The sequence below is a fragment of the Xyrauchen texanus genome, chromosome 34, assembly GCF_025860055.1.
Source record: "Xyrauchen texanus isolate HMW12.3.18 chromosome 34, RBS_HiC_50CHRs, whole genome shotgun sequence".
Taxonomy (NCBI): domain Eukaryota; kingdom Metazoa; phylum Chordata; class Actinopteri; order Cypriniformes; family Catostomidae; genus Xyrauchen; species Xyrauchen texanus.
Window position 1 is genome coordinate 11,691,158 of NC_068309.1, and position 27,921 is coordinate 11,719,078.

The following is a 27,921-nucleotide window of genomic DNA, read 5'->3' on the forward strand; positions in this document are numbered from 1 at the left end:
TAAGTCCTGTGATTTGGCTTTGTTTTGGGTACCGGAATGATGGTGGACTGTTTGAAGCAGCATAGACCTCCACACTGCTCCAGTGATCTATTGAAGATCTGTGTGAAGATGTGGACCAGTTGGTCTGCACAGACTTTCAGACAGGCAGGTGAGACACTGTCTGGGCCTGAAGATTTCCTAGTCTTTTGTTTCCAAAAGACCCGGCACACATCCCCCTCACAGATCATAAGTGTAGATTGAGTAGCAGGAGGGGGAGGAGGGGGGTTCCAAGAGGTGTTGGTGTGTGTGTGAAGTGAAGACTTTCTCTCTTTGACTTTGGACATTTTACATATTCACACTCTTGAATAGAGCTTTATTAATATCTATATATCACTACAGTTGGCTTAATTCAATGCTGTGATGTGTTCCTGGGGTCGGTTGCACCAGCTATGCTTAAGTTAAAACTTAGAATATTTGTGGAGTAAATGGGCACAATTTACGCACAACTAAATATTTGAGCGTTGCACCATTAATCTTAGGTAGCACATAACCCTACGTACAAACTAAATATTTACGGAAGCCTCCAACCAGGAGTAACAGTTGGAATAATAAAGCAGATTCTTTTAATGACATCAATGAGCTCATGTTTTAGTTGACAGGCTTCAATCCTTATGACATATATAATGATGTTAGCAATGACACTCATTTACATTTACGGTAGAAAACATTATGTAAAAATCATAACGGTGCACTTTCCTGTGTACGGTGTCAAGTTTCAACATACAAAATAGATATTAAAATTAATAAATGTCTATTTTTCCAGCCTGTTGTATTAGTACTTATTTATGTATTGCCCCTTATTCATTTTATATACAGTTATTAAATACTTTTATATACATAGGCTAAATATGCCATTAATTAAATCTTGTTTCATTACATATCGTATTTCAATGGGGTTATAATTTATTACAGCTGACATTTACGTGAGCAAACAAGGTTTGAAGATCAACCGTAACAAGATCAAATTGAAGTTCACAGCTTTTTAACACTTCTGTGTACAAATTTGAAGGCTGTTTATTGGATCAATACAGGTAAACGTCATATTATGCGACTACGCATTTCTTTACGGAGAGCTTATGACCTACTAGTTAAGTTTTGCCTTAAGAACAGGTGATGCAACCAAATTAAGCACTGACTTCGTTACAAACTAACTAGTAGTTACTAAGCCCTTAGTGTGAACTTTATACCCCAACGTATGTGAGAATTTACGCACAGCTGGTGCAACCCTGCCCTGGAAACTTGTTTCGATTTTTCACATGTTTTCTAGATGCAAAGAAATGTTAATTTTAACATAACCTGTTATCAGGATTACTAGTCAATCCACAACAGAGATTTAAATTATTTACCTCCTAGCGGAGAATATCGCAGGCCTGGGCGAAACAGTTTTGTTGACGTACTCTTTGTGCTTGCGAAATAAATGTCATAAATGACTAAATAAAAAAATAAATCAACAAATTGATTTATTTATCTTACTTACCAGGTTAACATTGCACTGACTTTCCTTGACTGTTAATATTTGAAATAGGATGTTTGCACATTTTGATCACAGCTTAAATGCGCCTTTACGCTATTTATATAGGAGGGGAAAAACAAGTTGTTTGCTGTTTCTGATAAACACAATATTTGCATATTTTGTTGAATTATGAGTCAAGGATAGACTATACCGTAGACTGTACATTAATATTAAGATAAACCTGAAGTCTCAAAGAGAAAGGCCATTTGATTTGATCATCTGTCATTTATAATTTGCTATATCTGTATCTGTATCTAAAAGGTGATTGGCTCTTTTACCTGTAAAGTGGGACTTCCTTTCTACATCTGTTGACCGTTACGCTTTCCAATTTATCCCTTTCATTTTAATAGAAGTGTGTCTCTGCTAAATGGTCACTTGTTACTTGTAATACTCTTCTTCTCATTGTACTCACACTACAAAATGGCATAGAATAGCACAGAAGTATGCGATCTTTGGGACACAGCTTATGTTTGGGAGGGAATACTAGTGTACTACTTAATGCATACGGTGCATTATATACCAAATACTCCCTCTATTTAAAAACACATAACATGAAACAACACATTTTGCAACAATAAGCATTTAAAATATCATTGTTGTCTCTTGACCTCATTTTTTGTTAACAGCTTTGTCTGTTGAAGAGCTGACCATATGCTGTCCAGATCTGATTAAGTCTATAAGATGTATAGCAACCATAAAAGTCACTGCAGGCCAGATGACAATAATTATGTAATTGATAAAATCAACAAGACTGAGATGATGAATGCTCACTTGCTGTTTGCAGAGCATCACTGAATCGACGAGACAAACCTGCTTTTGATATATGATGTGTCAACCCCCCCACCCCCCACCCCATCCCGCCTGACCCCTCCCTTCAAGTGTACTTTAAAAGGTCTGTTTTACGGACATAGAGACAAACAGTGGGGCACGGTCATGTCAAGCGCACAGTAAAGCTGAAAGGTGACTCCCTCCCTTACGGAGAGAGATACACAGCAGGGCTCTGTTAAGCAGCAAATGCAAATGTCACCATCTCTTGTACAATGTACTGTCCTCTCTCTCTCTCTCTCTCTCATACACACAAAAACTATGATAAGCAACAGGCTCGTCAGCTCCAAGACGGCTAACATGACTGCAACAAAAGAACAACCTTCGTGAAGTGTCAGAAATAATGTCACGGTTGTGTAGAATTGCTGTTGCCATCTGAAAACACAGTGCCCTTTAAAGAAATAGTTCACCCAGAAATGAAAATTATGTCATTATTCACTCACCCTCATGTGGTTCCAAACCTGCATGCTGTTCTTTTTTAATGTTAAGCAGTATGTAAGTAAGTCTCAGTCACCATTCACATTCATTGCATCATCTTTCTACACAATGAAAGTGGTGACTGAAGCTGTCACATCTAATTTTGTGTTCCATGGAAGATCGAATGTCAAATTTGGAAAAACATGAGGAGAATAATGATGACAGAATTTACCTTTTTGGGTTAACCATCACTTTAAATACCGCAGGACTATCACAACAGGTGTGCAACATGACAATTTGTTCTGTGATTATCATTTGATGTGTGACATACATCAGGACACACATAAATGTGAAATGTCATAATAAACTGCAGTTCTGACAGCTGTTGCATGCTTAGTTGTTGTGCAGTGACGTCAGGTGACTGTTGACCCTCTCTGTATACATAGTGGATATTAATCTTCACTTTGACTTGAGCAGGTGCTGACCTGCTCTGATTTTAAGAGCACAACCTAAATAGATGCCCATAACTCAAATATTTTTTTTTAGACATTATAAATTTCATCGCATTTTTCACAGAGAATAGCTATGGAGAGCCAAATTACTCATAATTAAATATATAAATAAATCATTAAATACAAAATTGCTTAAAGTGTGTGACATGCTGTAACCCTAAAAATAAAAAGTCTCAAGTCAAATAATAATACTAATAATGCTAAAATTAAAATGGATGCAAACTAGTGCTAAATTAAATATAAGAGACTTTAATTGATTTATTGATTTTATTTATTTAAATATTTAAATACTTATTTAATATTTAATGTAATTTGACCCCCAACACATCTGCACAAGCTAATGATTTTGAAATAATTTTGTTGCCTTTTAACAACAAATTTTTAAGTAATTTGAGTTATGGATAACATTTAGGAGCAGATATTATTATGATGTAATTATTGGGAAGTGGTGGCTCAATGGTTAAGGCTCTGGGTTACTGACCAGAAGGCCGGGGGTTAAAGATGCCACTGTTGGGCCCTTGAGCAAGGCCCTTGACCCTATATGCTCCAGGGGTGCAATAATCAATATGTCTATGTTTACACAGTAATAGCATACTCCTATGCTGCTCCAGCTATTTCTGAAGGATGTAGTATAGCATTTATGTGTCTACTATTTGCTAAATGTACAATACAGTATCAATTCATTATTCTATCAGAATGCCAAAAGTTAAAGGGATAGTTCAATCAGAAAATTGTGTCATCATTTAGTCTCCCTGATGTTGTTTTAAGCCTGTATTACTTTCTTTCTTCCATGGAACACATAAGGAGATACAGACTAACAGCCTTAAGGCCAAAGTATACTTCAGGTGTGCATGTTTCGAATCACTCTGCGCACAGTGTGTGTTACACAAATTGCGTCATCAGCACAGCCGCGCAGTTCTCACCAAACCTCTGAACTCGCAACTGGAATAAAGAATGAGAGACCATGCTTCTTTTCTGGAGAACTTAAGGGCAGGTGTGCCATCTGGCCAGTAATATAAATTATATAAATGAGAAAGTTGGACAGAGCCTGTGTTTAAATGATTGTGCTGTACGTGTATGGCTTTGCTCCAAAGCAAGATGGAAAACACCCTTTATATTTTGAACTCGCCATACAATCCTTCTACTCAATCAAAAAGGTTTGGGTGGGTGAAGGATGAAGACTAAAGCTTCACAAAAGATCAACAAGCCTGAACATATGGACACACCAATAAACTGCGATGTTACAGATATTAACTTCTATAAGTAAAATCTTGTGTGTAAAAAACATGCTTGGAGGAGAGGTGCAAATAGATCTCTGAAAAAAGAGAAAAGACTACATAGATTAAAAGAATAAAAGACCCAAAAATAAAATGTATTTCATCCCTATTGTCACCATTCATTTTCATTGCATCTTTTTTCCATACAATGAAAGTGAATGGTTACTGACTTAATGTTATCTCCTTTTGTGCTACATGGAAGAAAGAAAGTCATATGGGTTTAAACAAACATGACAGTGTGTGAACGATTACAGAATATTTGTTTTTGGGTGGAATATAATTTAATTTAATTTAATTTAATTTAATTTAATTTAATTTAATTTAATTTAATTTAATTTGACCAATTGTCACACATTATACATACATTTCTGCATATACATGGTGAAATTATTTATTTTTCACATATCCCAGCTAAGCTGGGGTCAGAGTGCAGGGTCAGCCATGATACGAGCCCCTGGAGCAGATAGGTTCAAGGGCCTTGCTCAAGGGCCCAACAGTGGTGTCTTGGTGGTGTTGGGGCTTGAACCCACGACCTTCTGATCAGTAACCCAGAGCCTTAACCGCTGAGCCACCACTGCCCCAAAAAAAAAAAAAAAAAAAAAAAAAAAATAATATTTTATTTTTTTTATTTTAAAAAAAAAAGAATATCCCTTTAAAGCAAAAAGAGACCAACACAGCTTTGCGAGTGTGGCCGAAGTCCCGTCTGCACCCTGCTGAGGACAGGCAAAGTTAAGGAACGTGCACTGCACCTGTGGTCACCCAACATAAGAAATGCCAGTCAAAAATGCTTCTTTCATGGCCTGAGATCCTTGTGCTTTCAAAAGCAAACATGCCGAGGAGCATAACAGGAGGGAAAAAAAATTCTGTACTTTTATTTTCGCTAAATGTTACTGTGCTTCGCATTTCACTAAAAGGAACATTTCAGTGTGCTCTTTTCATTAAGTGTCAAACAGTTGCCCTATCTGGATTCACAGCTGGAAACATATAGTGAGGGGAGCGTATGCATCAGGCAAGAGAGAGATATGAAGCCTAGCGAGGATGAAAGAATAAAATAGGAGAGAAGTAGAGTCAGAGAGACACAAAAAAGAAAAGGAGAGAGAAAAAGCATTCCCAGAGGGCTCCAGCTGATAGAGAGAAACAGCTGGTACCTTCCTGCAACAGTTTGAAAACCCACACTCTGCATCACTGATCTCATTCAACACTCAGAGAGAAAGTCAAACACAGCATTACCTGTCACAAAAAAAGCATTTAAAGGAATAGTTCACTGAAAAATTATAATTCTGTCTTTATTTACTCATCCTTCTCATGTTGTTCCAAACCTGTATGCTGTTTTTTTTTTTCCGAAGAGCAAAAAGAGGATTTCTGAGGAATCCTCACACAGCTTTTTTCAATACAATGATAGTATATAGACAGTTCAAGGACTAAAAACATCAAATTAGTTCATAATAACCCATGTGCTATATAACTTTGTATGAGGAACAGACCGAAGCAGTTATTCACTGAAAAACTTGCCATCCACTGTAGCTCTCAAATCTCGTTCTCTGTTCCACATATTTGAATTGGTGAGTCACTTTCAGCTATGACATACACGAAAGCCAGTGCTGTTTAACGGCAATGACGTCAAACCTGCTAGATGCTAATCAAATATCAGAGCTTTGGAAGAAGGGAAGATTATCAGTGATTTTTGTGGAATACCCAATTCTGATTGCTCAATCTTGCCATACAGTGGTCTAATATCTCTGAATAGTGGCCATATCCCAAGTAGGTATAGCTGCGGACCTGAGATCTCCAAATGGGCGTAATCTCCAAAAGAGGACGGGGTTACTCCAGTAGGGGGCGGGGTTATTCCAAAACGGGATGTCACTTCCACACGCTGTTAGGGTTTGGGGAAGGGTTACGTTAGGGGCTCTCCATATCTTTGCTGGAGGTTTTGATCTCCCGCCCTTTTTTGGAGTTCTGCCTGCAGCTATATCCTTTTCGCATATCCAGGGATAAAGAGAAATTCCACCAGTAATTCTGTGAGTCATCTTTCCTATTTCCTGTGTCACTCTGTGATCTCTACAAGCCAAAAAAAGATCTGAACTCAAATTAACATTTCATGTCCATTTATTTCTTTATTTGGCAAGTAGTTGTGTAATAAGTGAGATAATGAGCAGCCAGACTGTAATTTTTGCAATATAAACACCAACAGAACTTCAAACCAGAGGTTGAATTTAGCTTTCTCTGAAGACTCTGTGGTCGCTTTCTTTTAACAAATAACATAATTACAACTCACATTATTATTTCATGTCCATTTATTTATTTATTTGGTAAGTAGCTGTATAATAAGTGGGATAATCTACTGTCAGCCAGTCATTATTGCTAAATAAACCCTGATAGGGTGGTCAAGCTCCCAGTGCGGCGTGGACTGTAGATTATCCCTTACATAAAGCTTTAAAATTCAACATGTTCCTCACACAAAGCTTTTATGGTGTTTGTTGTCCATTTTGTAACTTGACGTGTGGTCACTCTGAACTGTCATTGCATGTAAAAAACCTGTAAGATGATTCTTCAAAAATGTCATGTTCCACGTACAAACTAACAGCATGCAAGTTTAGAACAACAATAGGGTAAACAAATAATGACTTCCTTTTGCTCTCTAATGAACTAATGACTGAGTTCACAATTTTCAAAATATTTCTAATGATTTTTCATTTTTGGGTGAACTGTTCCTTTATTGACCATCAAAACTTGAGCAGAACCTGCTGTTGTTTGTATGCGCATAGAGAGATACATTAGCATGCATTCAAATGGTACTCCATTATGAATCTCTTTTACTCCACGACAAACCAAGCAAGACCAGGTCCCTACCACTTTGAAGCCTCTCATCTCGCTGTACCAAAAACACATGAAAGACAACAGAATTGAACACCACTCTTTGAAGTCAGTCCTAGATAAACACCCCTAAAACAGGGCTGTTGAACGGCGACCCAAAGCCTTGAATATTCAGAGTGGAATGAACAACACTGAACAAGCACAGATGATGCCAACAATGCATGTGAAGCGCTGAACACCAGCCAAATAGAAAACGCTGACGTCAACAAGGACAGATGTGAGACAGACAGAGATACTATGCTAATTAAAGAAGTAGAACAATAAGTGTTAAGGCACAGGTAGCTAATAGCTCTGGTGTGGGACTAAACCCTTTAGTGCTGTCAGGGCAATTACTGGAATTTCTAAATGACTTCCACAAAGACATCATGGCAGTGTTAAAGGTCCGATCAGGTCAACCGTGGTTTGGTTGTTATTTACTGGCTAAATGTTTAGACACATGTAACCACGGAAGGGGGAGTTGGGCTTGTAACCATAGTAACAAGCTAAGGTGAAGCATCCTCAGTGAATACATGAGGACCAGATTTTTTTACTGAACTGGAGATGAACCTGTTTGACTTTAGAGTTGGTTTGGATTGGCTCATATAATCTTGTAATGAGAATTTTAGCCTTAGGCAAAACATTCCATCAAAGACTTGCAACCTAAAACGTGAAACAACGTGCATTAGAGCACTAATATACATCAATAGATATCAGATTTGATTTACATTTTGTTAAGGATTAACATGTCTCGTGTTACTGTGGTGCAAACACCCTGAATAGTCAGGGAGGCGATAGTGTTTAACTTGATGTGTTATAATTCAAGTAAGCCACTATTAATATATATACTTTAACAGAATTGTTAAGCAATATTCTCTTCAAACTGTTACGCCACCTTGACAGTAGTTGATGTGAAAGCAAAAACTCACTGTAGAAGTGTACAGTTGACACTAATGTCTGCTATAGCTCCACTTGCGGCAACATTGAGAATGAAGTTGAGTTATGAATCATGGTCTGACACATTCTGGAATGCAACAACGCACGAAATCAAGCTTTCGTAGCTAGACATGTCTGCATTTCGAAAATGCTCTCTAGTATCACATACTTTGGAAAATGATGACATTAGAAAATGCTAAACTGATTTTTCAACCGAAAACAAAATGTGGGCGTAGTGCAACTTTTGGAACCGGAATTTCTCAGTGCCGCAAGAACCCACAGGACAAAAGTTAAGCAAGAGAGTTGAAACTGTTCCTATAGATCCTACTGCAAACATACAGTATGTATCTTCAGTGTTGCATTAAATAATCAGATTACAAAAAAAAGCAAATACTTTGATTTGAATTCAATAACATTTTAAATACTTATAATCAGATTACAGTTACTTATTATGGATTACATGATTACATATGAATTGGCCAACAGCATTTATTATGAATTAATTAGAAATTTCATTCAAAATCATCCTACCTCTGATTATACATTCGATAAGATAAGAGACACAGGGCACACACATTGTTCAATGTAAACTCTGCTTTCCAAAACTTAATATTCAATCCACTGCAAACAATTCCATGTAAAATCTAAAACAATTAGTAAATGTTTTGGAGATGTTTTCTGAACTTTACAATGCATATCTAACAAACTCACAACTAACACATTTAAATTTTTATTTGAATCATCACTTCCCTTTGTGTGTCATATTACCATGTGTCGCTAAGTCTTTGGAAGGGTTTTGTCCATCAAAAGCAATACAATTCACAAATATGCATCCTTTCATATTCACTATGTCATCAACACATGAAGGCAAAACTGATTGCATTATTGCAGTAAAGTTAGCCTAAGTTTCACAAATATAATTTTTACTCTGCTTCAAAAAAGTAAATGAGTAAACGTTTGCTTTTGTGATAACTCTTGAGACTGCTTTTTGTGACGTTGATTCATAAATTTGACTTGTCTGATCTGTTAGCACACAAGGATTCATGTTTGTAATGTTGAAATTGCCTGAATAACACAATGTTTGTTTGAAACTGCCACAAGACCTACAAAAAGCCACATAAAAATATTTTTAAAATGATTTGGTATTGTAATCTAATTCTATGAGACCAGGTTGAAAATGTCATATGGACCCTGGAAATGTTTCCCTGGAAAGTCAACCTGCATTTGAGTTTCTTAATTGAAGTTGCACATACTCAACCATAAGTCACTCCCAGGGCAAGGAGTCCCATCTTTGTTAGACTGTACAAAGTCTCTACAATTTATTGCCATAGACCTCAATCACCATTATAAATACTCTTCTGTTATTCCTCCATCAAAAGACCACTCCATATATCTTTCTCTTCCTCTCCATCACCTCCCTGCCCTATTCATTTTGTTCCTGCAGGACTCCGTACTATTGATCTGAACCTCAGAGGGGGAGATTTATTCTCCTATTAGAGGCTTTTGGTGTCTGATAGCTGTAGGTTAAAGTCTGCTGCTGCCCAGAGCAACATGTTACACTGGCCAATTAATTAAACAGCTGAATATTGAGTTAGGCCAAAGTTTGGCCAGCTTGGCTAAAACATGCTAAGAAACAGAGGAAAGGTAGGGACAAGAACATCATTAAGACTTTTATTAACATAATTGTGACTCTTTTGGCTCGGACCAGTAAGCAACACCATAGCAACCTCCCAGAACAGCCTAGCAACAATCTATGTGCTACGGTGATCTATTGTCTGTGTTCTTCCCCTTTTTCCACACTGGCTTAAGTTCCAATTAAGCTCAGTCCAAGAATATCTTTGGTTTTGAAGCTGCCCTTACAATGACACACTCTATGTCACCTCTGTTCCTCACATCTCTGTGTGTCGCCCATTCAAATTCAGCCTTCCGATGATGACAGTGATTCCACCAGGAGCTAAATAATCATTAAGGATGAATGTGAGAAGATGGGGAAACACACACTACTGAAATTTCACCTTCATCCAAAATGTCTTTCAATTAACAAGTACCTTCACAGCACGTGGACAGACTATGAGAAGAATAAAGCGGGACAGAGAAAAGATTAAAGGAAAAAGGAAAGTAAAAAGTAAGATTGGAGGGTACTTGGGATGGCATGAGTGCATCATGGGACATTGTCTTGCAGAAAATGGTGTGTGAGATATTACAATACATAAAAAAGGATTAGTTTCATAAACTACAGTTGAGTTACAGTTTTCAGTAGTTCACAATAGTTCAAAAATAAAAATTCTGTCATTATGTACTCACTTACATAACATGTACAATTCCATCTTTCAGAAGGAAATACATTTTAAGGCAATGCCAACTCTTAAAGTATTCTATGCGACTCCTGTGTCACATTCCAAGTCTTCTAAAGACATACGATATGTTTTGGTGAGAAACAACCAAAAATGTAAGTTGTTTTTCAGAGAAAATGTTGTATATGAGAGAATCTTGTTCACTGTAAATGGATGAATGGACTACTTTAATTATACTTTTGGGTCTTTTTTTTAAAGGGATAGTTCACCCAAAAATGAAAATTCGCTCATTATTTACACACCCTCATGCCATTACAGATGTGTATGACTTTTTTTCTTCTGCAGAACACAAACAAATATTTTTAGAAGAATATCTCAGCTCTGTAGGTCCACACAATGCAATTGAATGGTGACAAAATATTTCCTTCTGTGTTCCATATTAAAAAGAAATATGGTTTTTCATTGGAACACAAAAGGAGATTTTACCCAGAATGTTAGGGACCGAAAGCCTCAGTCACCTTTCACATTCATTGAATCTAACTTTTCAAACAATAAAGGTGAATGGTGACAGATTTTTGGGTGAGAGACAGAAGTCGAGACAAACAGACCCAAGAGCAGAAGAACAGTTCAAATAATTTATTTACAATGCCTCCTGTCATCCCCAGCATAATTACCTTGTAATTACATTGCAATTACCTAAAAGATGGAACTAGTCTATGAGGATGTGGTCCAGGATGTCCTGAGCTGGAACCCAACATCTCTTCTCAGGTCCATAACACTCCCTGTCAACCAGGAACTGGAACCCTCTGCCCCTCCACCTGACAGAATACACAGGAGAGCCCTCAACTTGACGGGTGTGGTGGGATGTAAATTGGAACGTAAAACCAGTTTAATTTGGGAGACATGATAAACAGGGTGAATGTGTTTGAGGTAAGTAGGTAGTTTAAGATGGACCGCCACTGGACTAATGACCTTAGAGACGGGAAATGGCCCAATAAACTTGGGACCCAGCTTACGCGAGGGGAGTCGGAGCGGAATGTCCTTAGAGGACAACCAAGCCTTCTGACCGCACACATAAGCTTTGGGCTTAGACCAGTGCCGGTCTGCCGACCTCTTAACACGAGCACCAGTTCATATGAGTGCTTCTCTTGTGGCTTTCCAGGTGCGCTGGCACCTCTGAATAAATGTGTAAATGGACGGGACCTGAATGTCAGGCTCTTGGGTGGGGAACAGAGGGGGCTTGTAACCAAGGCTACACTGGAAGGGTGACAACCCCGTAGATGACAACTACAAGGAGTTGTATGCATACTCAACCCAGACTAAATGATCGGTCCAAGAAGATGGATTAAAGCAGGCCACAGGTTGGAGGAGCCTGGCCAGGGGTTAAAGGAGGTATTATTAGTTGTGCAAATGGGGATGAACCGGCATACGTCCTGCGCTAACAATGACCACCAGAAATGCTAACTAATGAGCATCTGGGTGTGAGTCGCCCCTGGATGACAAACGACGTTGGATGAGTGGCCCCATTGTAGGACATGCATACGAATTGATCGTAGAACAAACAACTGATACGTTGGGCACATAGTGTGAGATACAGTGTTACACAGCAAGGACTTTAGCCTCAACCTCCCAGGAAACAATGCCCATAATTCGAGTGGTGGGTAGAATGGTATCCGGTGGGATGGTGGAGGTCTTGACCTCGAAACATCGAGACAATGAGTCAGGCTTGATATTTTTAGAGCCCGGGCGATACGAGAGGACCTAATTAAAGTGGGTAAAAAATAGTGCCCAGTGAGTCTGTCTACAGTTAAGACATATGGCACCACGAATTAACTCTAGGTTCTTATGATCAGTCCAGATCACAAAAGGTACCCCGAACTGAATGACGTCACTCACCCAAAGCCAGTCGGACAGCCATCAATTCTCTGTTACAGACTTTGTTGTTCTGTTATGCTGGTGTTAAGTGGTGCGGAAAAAAAGCACATGGATGCATTTTTCCATCCGAGGAAAAGTTCTGAGACAGGACTGCTGTCCAACCTCCGATGTATCCACCTCCACCTCAAACTGACATGCAGGTTCAGAAGTTACTAAGATAGGCACAGTTGAAAACCGCTTCATTAATTTAGAAGACGCAGGACCAGCAGTGCGAGTGGAGTTGAGATCCATCAGAGGAGTGGCAAGTAGGCTGTAATCCTGAATAAACCTACCTCTGCAAAGCTTTGCGAGAATCTGGAGTTGGCCAATCGATGATGGCTCTGACCTTGGCAGGGTCCATGTGAAAACACTCGGATGAAAAACTGAACCCCAGGAATGGAACCGACTGTGCATGAATAGTGAACTTCTCCGCTTTGATGAACAGCCGATTCTCTAGCAGTCACTGAAGCACCTGCCTGTCTTGCTGAACATGGTCCTGGATATTCTGGTAGTAGATCAGAATATCATCTAGATAAACAAACACAAAACATGTCTCTGAGCATGTCTCTGAGCGTGTCATTCACAAGCCCGTAGAAGATGGCGGGGGCATTCAAAAATACAAAAGGCATGACCAAATATTCAAAGTGCCCTCTATGGGGGTTAAAAGCCATCTTCCACTCATCCCCCTCCTGATCCGAACAAGGTGATATGCATTGCGTAGGTCCAACTTCGTAAAGACGGACTCTCCCTTCAAGAGTTCGAAAGCTGAGGATATCAACAGTAAAGGATAACGATTCTTCACTGTGATGTCATTCAGCCCCCGATTATCTATACAGGGTAGAAGCGAGCCATTCTTCTTCTCCACAAAGAAGATCCCCGCCCCTGCCGGTGATGAGGAAGGGTGGATGAGACCGGCTGCCAGAGAATCATTGATATACCTGTTCATGGCCTCCCTCTTGGGAGCCGAGAGCGAATTTAGCCATCTCCAAGGAGGAGAAGTGCCAGGAATTTAATAGCACAGTGGTATGGGTGATGAGGAGGAAGGTCCATGGCACGGGACCGGCTAAACACCACCCTCAAGTCATGGTATGTCAATTACACTCCATAAATCTGCCAGTTCATCCTGCAACGAAACACAAGACTGGACAGGTGAGAACACAGATTTCCGCAAGACAGTGTGACAAACAGCAAGGATTCCAAGCAACAACAGTTTTGGTTGACCAGTCTATGTGTGGGTTGTGCATTACCAACCAAGGATGCCCCAACACAACCGGTGCCGATGGAGATTGAATCAGGTAAAAGAACAACTGCTCTGTATGATTTCCAGAGACAAAGGTGACTGGCTTGGTGGACTGGGTGATGATGGTCAAGTGTGTGCCGCTGAGGGTGTGGGCGGTGATAGGTTGGTTCATCCAACCATAGGAACCTGCCACTCGGATGCCAAGTCAATGTCCAAAGCTCTCTTCGGCTCCGGAATCCACCAATTTGGAGACTGTGTGAGTGGTTGATCTATACTATGTACATAATTCAGGGGCTTTGTCCAAGGGTCTTGTTCTCACCAGTAACCTCCTGCCTACTGACAAGTGATGTCTTTTTTCTGGACAGAAAGCGGAGAAATTACCAGGTCGTGCACAATGAAAGCACTGAATGAGGCGACGCTGTTTCTCCTTATGGGAGATCCGAATCCTCCTTACCTGCATGGGCTCTGCTTAGGGCCATGACCTGGCCGAAGCTGTGGGCTGGTTAGGAAGGCCAGATGTTGATCCACTTTGATAGCCAGGTCCACCAAATCGCGAAGCGTGGAGGCAGATCCAAGGAATAGATTTATTCCTGGATGTCGTCGGAAAGCCCATGCAGAAACCGGTCCCACATGGCATGATCATTCTACTCACAAAATGCAGCCAGGGAGCATTCAATAGCATAATGTGTGACTTGCCAATCTCCCTGAGACAGTCCGGATAAGACCCTCTCCACCTCGCGACCTTGAGCCGAGCAATCGAACACTCGGCGGAGCTCCGTGGAGAAAGCATTCATTGAAGCGCAACAGGAATGTCTGTTGTCCAACATGGCGGTACCCCATTCACCGGCCCTACCGGTGAGGAGTGTAATAACATAAGCCACCTTCATTATCTCAACAGGAAAGCAGAGGACTGTAACGTGAAGAACAAGGAACATTGTGAAAGGAATTTGCTCACCTGAGAATGGGGTTGGAGGATGGATATAAGCATCTGAGCATCCATAAATGTGGGGAACCGCCGGTGAGGGTGATTCCTGAGTGGGACCGGCATTGGGAGGTTGGCGGAGTTGTTGAACGACAGAGGTATGCTCTGTGAACTACAGCGCCATTATCTCCAGAGCCCGGTTAGATACAGAGATTTGATCCTGCTGACGTCCCAGTACAGCTCCCTGCTGAGACAGGGTGGAGCAAAGAGTAGATTCCTCCATTGGGTCAATACTGGCTAGATTGTTCTGTCAGAAGTCGAGACAAACAGACCCAAGAGCAGAGAAACCATTCAAAGGATTTATTAACAATAAATTATAACCTCAACTCGGCTGACGAGGAGTGAAGAACCCAGCACCGGCTGCAGCAAACAGGAGATGAGTGTTAGTTGATGCGTGCCCGCAATGGTCGCGCAGTGAGCAGATCCGTGAGGAATCCTCCATTGAAGAGTTGTGGGTGCAGAGAACAAGCACACAGCAGACTGGAAGATGACCACACTCCCGACACGTGGACAGAGATAAGGAATCCTCCACTGAAAAGTTGTGGGCGCCGAGAACAAGCTCACAGCAAACTGGAAGGTAACCACACTCCAGACACGTGGGCAGAGACGGGCAACCAAACCGATACATGAGACAAGACCTAGGCAGAGAGAGCTAGGAAAGTTACTTCACACCAAACAACAATCTAGCAAAGACACTGATACAACGAAGGGATTAAGTAGGCAGTGAATCAGCGGAGAACCAGTTGCTGTTAGCACACTAATTAGTGGCATGATCACCATTCCCATGGGAACAATCAGAACAATCTGATCACGCATGCAGGCAGCGCCTGAGACGCGAGGGAGAAAAATAACAAAACAAACTGACGAACTCACCGGGACAGGTGAACTATTCCTTTAAGCCAGAGTAAAATAGCAAGAGAGCAGGCAGTCAGAATTGTCACAGAGGACCAGTGGGCAGCAGAATAGGAAGATCACAGTGATGAAAGTGAGGAAGCGAACAGACATTAAAGAGCCAAACAGGTTGCCTGAGGACAGCATGTGGCCAGACTGCTGTTGCCGAGGTAACAGTAGCCGATGGTAACAACAGAGCACTGTCTGGGAGTGAAAAATGCACTGCCCCCAAAAAATATCATCCTGTGTAAATCAATTCACTAGTTAAGAAGTGATAACATTAGCCCATCCTCTACTGCACTGCATGAGCAGTAAGTCTAATCTAACTTAAAGGGATGGCAAAAATAAACATTCTGTCAGCATTTACTCACTCTCATACTGTTTCAAACCTGTATGAATTTCTTTCTTCAGTGGAACGCAAAAGGAGATGTTAAGCAGAATGTTAGTCTCAGTCACCATTCACTTTCATTGCATCTTTTTTCCATGCAATGAAAGTGGATGGTGACAGAGGTTGTCAATCTGCCTAGCTTCTCATTTACAACTACAAAGAATAAAAGTCATACGGGTCAGGAGCAGATTTTTGGGTGAACTGTCCCTTTAAGCAGCACACCAGCATCCAAAGCCTCCAGCTCGGACAGCATTCACAAACTGTCCCAGAGCTCTGTTTCAAGCCATGATGTTAGTTGTTTACTGTAATTAGCAGACTTAATACATGATATCAAAATGATTTAACTCTCAACTTTCTTCAGAGTACAAGATCAGTCATAGGGCAATGATAACATGAATACAGAAGGAAACCAGACTAGAATACACTGCAATAGGCACTTTTTCAAAAAGAAAATGATCTTTTACTTTGCCACATATATAGAGCACACTCATATAAATCCATTTCAAACTGCTTCAGCCTCCCCAGCTTGCGGGCTGTGGACTTACCCTGTCAAAACGACCACAAAGTCCATTACGTTCCACCCGTTGCGTAGGTAGGAGTCTTTGTGAAACACGAATCCCAAGGCGATGATCTTAATGCCGGCCTCGAAACAGAATATTCCAATAAAGTAGGGCTCTGTGTCATCCTGCAAGAGGAGAGAGCAAAACAGAAGGATAATTAGCTTTTTTGTTAGAAAGAAGAGAGCATCTAATAAAGCATGGAAGGAGAAAGGGACAAAAGCAAAAGAATATGGATTGAAACCTTTCACTTTTTTACATGGCACATAAAGAACAGGTCAGGATGTATGGACTTTGTGAAGGGGAGGGCAGAAACATGACAATGACATATTATATATACAACTGCATTTTATGTGCATGTACTACAACTGTAAAACCCTATAAAACTGCCTCAGAATGATTCAACACATTTATTAAATGAATTTTCCAGGATACAAAAATTATTTTATAATGGAACTCTAATGGGCAATGTTTTTAGGCTTGGGAACTATTAACGCTAATCATGTATTTATTCTACCAGCCCTGTTTTTTTTATTGTTTTTTTTTTTGGTGTAGCAGCACATACATCAGCGCTTATTTCAAAACAGAAGTAGCTGCATTTTTTCTTTGCCATCCAGGGTTTTTTTTATAATTGTTTTTACATAATACAAAAATTCAAAGAGAAAACTAAACAAATAATGATAAAAAAAAAATGTTTTTTTAAACTTTATACAATTTGGGGGAGGCAAAGTGTGAACATAATAGTCCATACTGAAGGGAGGTACTTGAGGGTCTTATTCTGTGGTAGAGACTGTGGGAGAAAGTGTATAAGTTCCCAATGTATGGTAGGGAAAAGTTGTGCAAGGGTAGAAAAAAAAGGTATGCGGGCTCTCTGGCTGTGTATAGCGTGTGAACTTATGGGCTAATGCACAAACAAACAAGTAAATAAGCAAACGGATACAATGGGTCATTTTTTCAATACTTCCACAAAATCTGGTCATAATGGCCTTACATATTCGACCCACTTGGTCCAGAATTTAATAAACACATTTTTCTGAAGATGAAGGGAAAAAGTAATCTTTTCCATTACATAAATATAATTTACTATATCCATCCACTCTTTGTGGGGGGTTCAGGACGCAGCCAACGCCTTGGGATCGCTTTTATCCCAGCAGACGTTAAAATACGAAATAAATATTCATCATGCTGTCTTGCCTGGAAATCGGCATTTCCTAAAAATAATGTGGGAAATTGCAAAGGTAGGACAGAATTAAGTATGCTTTCCAATGCATTATGAAGCTCTACCCTGAAGGGTCTTTTCACTGGGCACTCCCAGAATATAAACTAAACTGTCTCCAACATCCCCCCAATTGGGCTTTAGTCCATGGGTTTTGTACCTTATATATAAATCCCAAATTTGTATGTGCAAATACTGCATGAATTAGGGGATCATTCATTATTAATAGTTCAATATCTTTCCACCTAGCATGATATGTCGGGTTACATATATTAGTTAAGGGTTTAATCCCATCCCTCCTTCCTAGCTGTAGAGTTTTGAATTTGACCATGGGATTTTTCCCTTGTATGTTTAGTTTGTATCCTACATTTCTACCGAATGTTTCTAGAAGTTTCATTCTAGGAAATGTGCTAGTGGGCTTACTTAAATAAATCAAAATATCATCAGCGTACAATGGCAATTTGTGGTCTTCTCCATTTATGCAAATGCCTTTGATGCTTTCAGTCTGCCTTATCCACTGTGCGAGTGGCTCTATATAAAGCGCAAAGAGACACAGTGAAAACAGACACCCCCCTCTTGATCTACATTCTGAGATAATGGTGTTCGAGAGGTGCATATTTATTTTTATCCGGACTGATGGTTTATTATATAAACCAGTGTACAGATGCCCCTAACAAATTTTTGTGCATGCCAAATCTTTCAATAACTTTATATAAGAAAGGCCAACTCACAGAGCCTTCTCCGCATCCAAACTAATTAAGAGGGCTTCAAGTTTGTCCTGTTGGATGTGATTTAATATGTGCAGTGACCATCTAATGTTATCGTAATGTTATCGTGAGAAATTAACCCAGTCTGATCGTTATGTATAAGCTGGGGGAGAATCCTTTCCAGTCTTTTGGCAAGGATGGCTGTGTATAATTTGTAATCAACGTTCAGCACCGAAATTGGTCTATATAAACTGTATTCTAATTTGTCTTTTCCCTCTTTTGGGATAACTGATATCACTGCCTCGCTCCATGATAGAGGCATTTTAGCCTCCATTAACGATGTATTGCAGGCCCGAAGGAGGCTTGGTATCAATTCAGGTTGAAAAGTTTTATACCACTCTGATGGAAAGCCATCTGGACCGGGAGACTTAATCGCCTTGAGCCTGGAGATGGCGCTGTTTTTAACTCTGTCTCAGTTATTGCAGCTGTTAATGTTTAATTTTGTTTCCCTGATATAACTGGTAAGTTGAGAGAATCAAGGAACTTTCCAATTTGTTGCTCATCTTCTAAGCGTGGTTGTGTCTGCAGTAATTTGTAGTACTTTTTTTTTTTTTGTATTTCATCTTGTTTATATTGTATAGTTTGTATAGAGTCCAGTGAATACAGTATATTTTTTGTTTCAAATTTTCTTTATTTTTGTCATCAGATTTGGTTTTTGTCCCCTTTTATGTTGTGTCTCAAGATCTTTTAGTTTACTATTGAGACTCATTAGTCTTAATTGCTTTTTTTCTTTTCATAGGCACAGAAGAATATAACTCTCCCCATAATGACTGCTTTTAAGACATCCCATACTGTAGCTGAGTTAACTTCCCCGTTATCATTTTCTTCAAGGAACATTTTTATGTCTTCCCTCATTTGAGTTTGAAATTGTGGGGTATTTAGGATGCTTGTATTTAGCCTCCACAGTGTTCTTCCCGGGTTATCACTAATATGTATAGTGCAAGAGAGAGGTGCATGATCAGACAAGTCAATAGATCCAGTGTCACAGCTATGTATTCTATGGTGAGCTCTCTTTAATACAAAAAATAGTCTATCCTTGAGTATACGTTGTGAGGGCATGAATAAGATCATAATATATCTATCTATCCAAAGATCTAATATGCCCAGTTCTGTCATTAGAACATTAATGTAATATAGTAATGATGTGGCAGTTGAGTTTTTTGATGAATCCAATTTTGGGTTGAGATGAATGTTCCAGTCTCTGCCACATATAACAATTCCTGTGACTCCTATCATTAAATTGAATATTTTCCTGTAAAAACCAAAATCACTCCCAGGGGGGGCATAAATGTTACAGTGTTATGGCAGTGTCATCTATTTCCCCTGAGACTATTATATATCTCCCTTCCTTGTCTGAGGAAAGATGTTCATATGATACTTTTTGTGATATTAACATTGCTACACCTCTCCTATGGCCTGACTTATAAGATGAATAATACACCCTTGAAAATCCCATTCTATTTAGTTTTTCATGTTCTGCTGGAGTGAGATGTGTTTCTTGTAGGAGCACAATCTGTGCATTTTCCATTTAAATTTTTCACAATATTTGACTTCTCTTAGCTGGGTTCAAAATCCCATTCACATTGAATATAATAACTTTAAGGATGTGCTTATTCATAGTCTTCTACATCGGTTAACATGACTGGAACTCCTCCCGATGTCTCTACTGGTATTAAATATGTACACTAAGAGTACCTCTCCCAAGTAACAAACAATGAATGAGAACCAAGCTGAAACAATTTTAAACAAAACGCCATCGTAACAAATAGGAACAGTTGTTTCTGATGTTGAGGCTCATTTCAAAAGAGCCTTGCGGGGCTTTTTAAAGTTAAAAACCCGTAAGGGAAAGTCCCACATTGTAACGGAAGTGGGGCCCTACGATAAGGCCGCATGCTAGTCCAAATAAAGTTGTAAATAGTTTATAGAAATTAAAAACAAATCGTGGACATCTTGACAATTAAAAAGTCCTGACTCCTTCAATTAAATAGAGAATAGAACTGTAGGATTTACACATAAATGTATAAAGTTGCATGGAAATCTTCAGGCCAAATAACCAAGATGGGGTGTAGCAGTGGGAATCAAATAAAACCTATCTGCATTTCAGGCTTAAGTGTAAAATGTCAGACTCCTTTCTGGAGTTTTTATTAATATTGAGAGTGGGGGGGTTACTTGGGTTGTGTGGAGCCGTCCACTGCACAGGATTCCTTATCTCTACTCTGGTCGTAACGTCTCCCCGCTACCTGCCAAGTAGATAGGAGTCCGATCTCCTCTTGATCCGTAGTAGTGGAGCACTTCACCACAGTAATTGAAAATCCTCATGAAGCCATGTCCCTCGTTGCCTCCATAGCATCCTGGTATTGCCAGGTGCCGTTATCGTAGAAGAAGCGCATCCATGCCGGATATGGTGCCTGGAACTTTATTTGTTTCTCTTTTAACACTTTTTTGACTTCGACATACATCTCTTAAGCATTTCAGGAAGGAATTCATGGTCAACGTAGAAACAGGCATCATTGCAAAGCATTTCTTTTTTTGCCAGGCTCTCCTAAGCACCTCCTCTTTCGTCCGATAGCTCCCGAACTTGACCACTATAGACCTTGGCTTTGCCTGTGGATTGTTGGGCTTTGGTGCTAGTGCCCGGTGTGCACGCTCAATTCCGAGCTCTCTGTCATGGGGAAAGTTGACTTTTCAACAAGTTATCCAGAAAGCCATCCATACCAGTGCCTTCTTTATCTTCAGGAATTCCATAAATCCTTAAATTGTCTCTGCACGCATGGCCCTCCAGATCTATCAGCCTGGCTTCCAGATTAGACTGGCGCTGTGTTAGCCGTTTGATTAACGTGGATGTTTCCTCAATTCTCACCTCTGCCTCATCCAGTCTGTCATTTGTTCTCTTCAGTTCTTGTTTAATGTCGGAAGGCTGTACCTTATTGTCCCTTCTGAACTCCCGGAGTTCGTTGAGAATACATCGCAGGCTAACTTCGGACCAATCTTCACCATGTGGAGATGAACTCTGAGAGCTACTTCAGCTATCTTACCTCACTTCAGGGTCATTTTCTATCACTTTCATCATCCTACTTCTAGTAGTAACCCCTTTCTCCATTATTACACAGTATATTCACTGGGGTTCACAAAACTATGGTTTCGAAAATTCTCAAAAAGTCATCCTCTTGGTGGCGTAACTGGAAAACAGCCTGCCCATTTTTTTAATTGTTTTTCAAGTAAACATGCGCTAGATGGATGTCTAGGTCTGTCGAATTTTTTAGATGCTTTGTCAGTTTAAAAACAACGTCCACTTTTAAAAGCACACCTTGAGACACATGCATTAAAAGTAACATTATATCTACTTTTTCAACTCCTGTCATGACTAATGTAATGCCAGGAAACTTTCATACAATATGCTTAACGATACAAGAAAAGGATAATTTACATAGAAAAAAATCAAACTACAGTAATTACATTGGTAACATAAGTTAATCTGGGTGTGGGCAGCTGTGGTTCAGGTGGTAGAGCAGGTTGGTCACAAATCACTAATCGGGTTGGTGGTTAATTTCCCGGCCCACATGACTCCACATGCTGAAGTGTCCTTGGGCAATACACTAAACCCTAAGTTGCTACCAATGGCAGGCTAGCGCCTTGCATGGCAGCACTGCTGTCATTGGTGTGTGAGTGTGTGTGTGAATGGGTGAATGAGTCACAGTATAAAGTATTTTGAAAACCGTTAAGGTTAAAAAAGTGCTATATAAGTGCAGACCATATACCATCCACCTAGAACAGTGGTCTCGACACTAAATGGATGATTTAGACAAACATTTTAAATGAAAACAAAAAAGCTGAGAATGCCAACAGACTTCTATTGTTAATTATTATAATTAATTATTGTAAATGTGATTTTTGTTTGCTTTTACAAACTGAGCGGCAAGTCAAAATTATTCTCCGTGATGCCTCAGATGCTGTCAATAGAGCTTAAGTTGTACAAAATCCACAACATTATAAAGTCTTCTCTAAATTTAATCTCTGCCACCAAGTGAAACTGGGAGAATATATATGTAAACTATAAGTTGTGAAATCTGTTAGATAAATGCACATTGTCTTAAATGTATTCTAAAGAGATTCAGTCCTAGCTGCATTATGTCGCATTGCTTTTGAACTCATTCCCATTAATGTCACCAGAGCCCTACGGCTGTACAGGCACTTACACCAGACTAACCTCGCCATTGCTCTGCTCTCAGAAATCCCTCCCTCTTTATGAGTGCAATTATCAACCCTGTTCTTCCGAGCCTCTTTTTGATGGAAAACTTTTCCTAGCAATACACTTCTTCATGGCAGTCTTCGAGAAAGAACAGCATGGTGCTGTTTTTTAGATTATAGCTTGTTGCAGCATGGGTGCCATGCAGAAAAATCTAGAAAGTGCTGCACTTTTAAATCTTTATCTGGTCTGTAAATTATTTGTGCCTTTGGCAACTGACTCTATAACCTTCCATTAGCAAATAAAACATTTATAATTAAACCTAAGTTTCCAGCCTTGCTGAAATACCCCCAGATCATAACCGATCCTCCACCTGGTCATCTAATGGTTAGATGGAGACCTGGAGAGGCCTTCAGCCACAGTGTCTCACACCCACTGTGAAATTTGGTGGACAATTTGTGATGATCTGGGGGTGCTTCAGCAAGGCTGGTATCGGGCATACTCCTCTTAGTGAAGGACACATGAATCAAGCCACATACAAGGTTATTCTGGAAGAAAACTTGCTTCCTTCTGCTCTGACAATGTTCTCCAACTCTGAGGATTGGTTTTTCCAGCAGGACAATAATCCATGCCACACAGCCAGGTCAATTAAGGTGTGGATGGAGGACCACCAGATCAAGACCCTGTCATGACCAGCCCAAACTCCAGACCTGAACCCTCAAAACCTCTGGAATGTGATCAAGAGGAAGCTGGATGGCCACAAGCCATCAAACAAATCCAAGCTGCTTAAATGTTTGTGCCAGGAGTGGCATAAAGTCACCCAACAGCAATGAGAAAGTCTGGTAGAGAGCATGCCAAGATATATGAAATCTGTGATTGAAAATCAGGGTTATTCCACAAAATATTGATTTCTGAACACTTCCTAAGTTAAAACATTAGTATGGTGTTGTTTAAAACTGAATATGAACTTGTTTTCTTTGCATTATTTGAAGTCTGAAAGCACTGCATACTTTTTGTTATTTTGACTAGTTGTCATTTTCTGCAAATCTAAATGACAATATTTTTATTTGGAATTTGGGAGAAATGTTACCAGTAATTTATAGAATAAAATAAATGTTTATTTTACTCAAACGCATACCTATAAATAGTAAATACAGAGAAACTGATCATTTTGCAGTGGTCTTTTAATTTTTTCCAGAGCTGTATGTCTTCTGAAGTGATGCAATCACTTTGGGTGAGAAACAGATCAATATTTCAATCCTTTTATGGTAAATCTCTACTTTCACTTTCAGAATGTGGAAATAATGTGAAAGTGAAAGTTTTAAAGTTAAAAACAACTACAATACTGATCAATATTGTTTCTCACTCACACCTATCATATTGCTTCTGAAGACATGGATTTAACCACTGGAGTAATATGGATTACTTTTATGTTGCCTATATGTGATTTTTGGATCTTGAAATGTCTGGTCACCATTCTCTTGCATTGTATGGACCTACAGAGCTGAAATATTCTTTTGAAAATCTTATTTTGTGTTCTGCAGAAGAAAGAAAGTCATGAGGTTGAGTAAATGATGAGAGATTTGTCATTTTTGGATGAACTATCCCATTAATTGCCTGGTCCTATTCACTTTCATTGTTAGTGCCTTATAGTAAATGGCATTTTTGCATATTTTAAATAACAAGGGTCTAAATAGCTTGATGCCACAAATGTTGATGGAGTTTAAATAGTATTGAACCCTGAACATTTCTTTTAATATCACTGTAAAAGTAAATGATGGCAGAATTTTCCTTTTTTGGGTGAACTATTCCTTAAACCATAAGGCCACTACCACTTTTGACACCACTGATGTGTTTATATTTACATTAAAAGTTGATTTAGTGCAATGTCACTGCCAACTTGAAACAGTATTGGGTGGCTATGCAAATGAAGATGTCACTGACTTTATCTACTCATGCTTTCTTCCCTCTCTCTGATTGCAGTGCTCTTCAAATGAGCCTGGAAATCCAACATCACTGCCTGCATATTCAGTCTCACAAAGAGACTATTACTGCCTTAATCAGCAAACCAGTCCAGTGCTGGCTTTAATTGCGCAACAGCATGCTTTGAAGCAGCAATGTTGTATCGTTTGACACACCAGACACAATTTGACTGCTGTTGTGAGTTAGGAAAATGAGCAAGGGAGAAGATCAAAGCCTGCTCTGCATGGGTTAAAGTCGGATCATGGAGAAGTAGTAGTTATGCACGCATTCGTCCATGGTTCTCAGCAGGCTGGGTTTTAATGAGACAAGAGACATGGCTCCTGTGTGGAGTGCTTGGGTGGTTCACTCTGGCCCTGTATGGGTGCTCTGAGAGCTGGACAACACCCTCTGCTCCAGCAGGCTCAATGGTCACCCATGCCACCAGTGCAAGACCACTAAAATGATCAATCAATATACTCCAGCGGGGATGTCGGGTGTGTGGGTGGAAAGAAAAAGCAAGCCAAATACACACTCATCTCTCACTCACTGTCTCTGTTATGCTTTTTACTGAAAGCATTGCCATTGCATTTTCTCTATCTTAAAAAGACAGAATTTCTATTTTGGGGTAAACTATTCCTATAAAAGATATGGGGTGGAATTAATATAAGGGTAATTACTTCATATTCAAGAGTGAATGAACAGAAAATAAAGACAAAGAACAGAAAACTGAAAATTAGAGCTGTTGATACTCACCAGACGTTCAGACATGGGGGTCTTGTCCATGGCAGGGAGATGCTGCTCGAGGGCCAATACGATGCAGTTGGCAATGATGGTGGTAAGGATCAGGTACTCAAATGGAGTAAACAGGTCAAGGAAAAACATCAGTATAAAAAACAATTCAAGCCTTATCTCATAAAATGTACCTGACATTAGCTAAATGTTTGCAAACCAAAATGATGTGTTTCATTACATGTTTATTACTTGCATTATTGGCTGAGGTTTCCAAGTGCAATGTCCAGCGGATGGCGCAAAAAGCGAGTGAAACTATTTAGCAATCAGACAAGGTTTTTAAGGTGAATATTAAATGGATGTTTTTATGAGTAAAACATACCTCCCTAACCCTTAACCCCTCCCTTAAGCCTAAACCTAACCAGTATTGTCCAAAAAGATAAATGATAGGTGAACAAAACAGATAGTCTTCCCCTAAACCATCACATAAACTTAACCGAAAGTGTTTTAAAATATAAATGAGAGGTTAACAAAACACAATTCTACCTTATCCAACACCTAATCTTAACCAATAGTGTTTTCAAAGAAAATTTGACATGAAAAGCACATTTACTGAAGCAACCAAATAATTCTGTGCAACTTCTATGGCACTTTCACTTCACTTTTATTTCGAGCTTCCTTGGCTAGGCTTGAGGTTCAGTCTCTGAGACCAAAGTCCAACACTCTATCAGGTGAATTAGAGTGGAAGCTAATCATGTTGGAATAACTGTGTAAATGTGAGTGGCTCTGGAATACTAAATTGTTTGTTAAATGATGCGTAAGAGTAAAAGTGTTTCGATAATAGAGCGAAATTCTGTTTATAAAGTAATAATCAACCACTGTGGTTTGTGTGAAATTGAATAAAACGCAGTTGTTGTAGCACCTCTAGTGTTAATTTCACCAGGAAACTGCAGCAAAACATAAAAAAGCAGCACGTAAAACTCAGTCTGCAAAAATGTTGTTATAGTAACGTTTATTCTATGGGACTAGGTTGCACAATGCAGTCAATACAATGAAAAATCCATCTTACATGATCAAAGTATGTAAGACATCTATTGTCTTATGTGCAATGGACAGAAAATGTGCTGATATTTAAGCTTGAAAACTGAAGTGTGTAATTTCTGTGCCACTACAAGTTTGAGCCAATTTTGCTATGTCAGGCTGATTGGGATACTCAATCAAACAGAGCAATGCTTTAATAGTACCTGTAATATATAAATATTGTTTTTAGTATTTGTAGTTTGTTGCACACTATCATAATACTTCAGGAATGGCTTACATGTCACACCAAGGACAAAAGTGTTGTTTAATTTAAACACTAAATCATTAAATCGTTACCACAAACACAGAAACAATCTGAACAGAAGCCAACTCACATACTTCCAAGCTCTATCAAACAATTGACATGCAACATCCTTTTGTGTCCTTGGCATACCTACGCGACCATGTTCAAACCCTCCAATAATGCTAGCAGAGTCTGAGTATTTCTGCTAACCTCCTTACATGCAAAAAATTACAAAAAAATGTTTGGACAGAAAGTAAGGGAGTCATGCTTTTAAGATCTCTAATGAGTTGCCGCAATAGCAGAGATAATGATTCCCCGTGAGGTTGGCAATACGGTATGTACCTCGGTGCTGTTATATTTGTGCTGTCAACCTTATTGCGACAATCAAATGTTTACACAAGCCCATATATGTTAGCGTTATTAAAATATTTGTCATCTTAAGACCTTTTTTAAAAGAAATACCGAAAGGGTGTTTGAGGCTGCTGACATCTTTAGAGGAGGATTGGAATATATTTTAGCACAGGATCCATTTTCTGATTCATTTTCCATGTTTGCTTCCTGAGGTTATAGTCTTTATTGAATTTCTATTCACGGAGGAAAGGAAAGATCCAAAGGTAACTTCAATCTCATTCTTGTCATCCCCTTTGGGAGACACTACATGGCTTAATGCTGTGGAAACCAAATGGGATGACAAGAATGAGATTGAAGTTACCTTTGGATCTTTCCTTTCCTCCGTGAATCTCATTCTTGTCATCCCCTTTGGGAGACACTACATGGCTTAATGCTGTGGAAACCAAATGAAAATGCAGCATTTTTTAACAAATCCATAAAGATTAATTGAATGTGCAGTAATAAATAAAATATATAGAACAAAATATCTGGTAGCACCTGTGCATTATAAAATTAATATATGGATGGCTGAAACATTTGTGGCGAGACTTCAGGACCCTGGAGAGCGCTGTAGTTCTTCAGAACCACAGCGCTTTCCAAACAGAAAGAACTTGGGTTCTTAGCTCTATTATAAACTGAACAACAACATCAGCTTCATTATATTTACCTAAATAAATATATTAAAAAAAGATAGTTCCTACTCTAAATCCAG

At 39.4% G+C, this 27,921-nt stretch overlaps 1 protein-coding gene across 1 annotated transcript in view; it reads right to left on the reverse strand.

Annotated features, from left to right (window-relative positions):
* The window catches only part of cacna1bb (calcium channel, voltage-dependent, N type, alpha 1B subunit, b), a 174,726-nt gene that overhangs the window by 140,665 nt on the left and 6,140 nt on the right, over positions 1 to 27,921 (reverse strand). Inside the window, exons 4-5 of the mRNA XM_052103921.1 lie at positions 25,520 to 25,625; positions 16,624 to 16,763 (exon numbers count right to left, since the gene is read on the reverse strand). Of these exons, the coding sequence (XP_051959881.1) occupies positions 16,624 to 16,763; positions 25,520 to 25,625 (246 nt within the window). The remainder of the gene's footprint in view (positions 1 to 16,623; positions 16,764 to 25,519; positions 25,626 to 27,921) is intronic.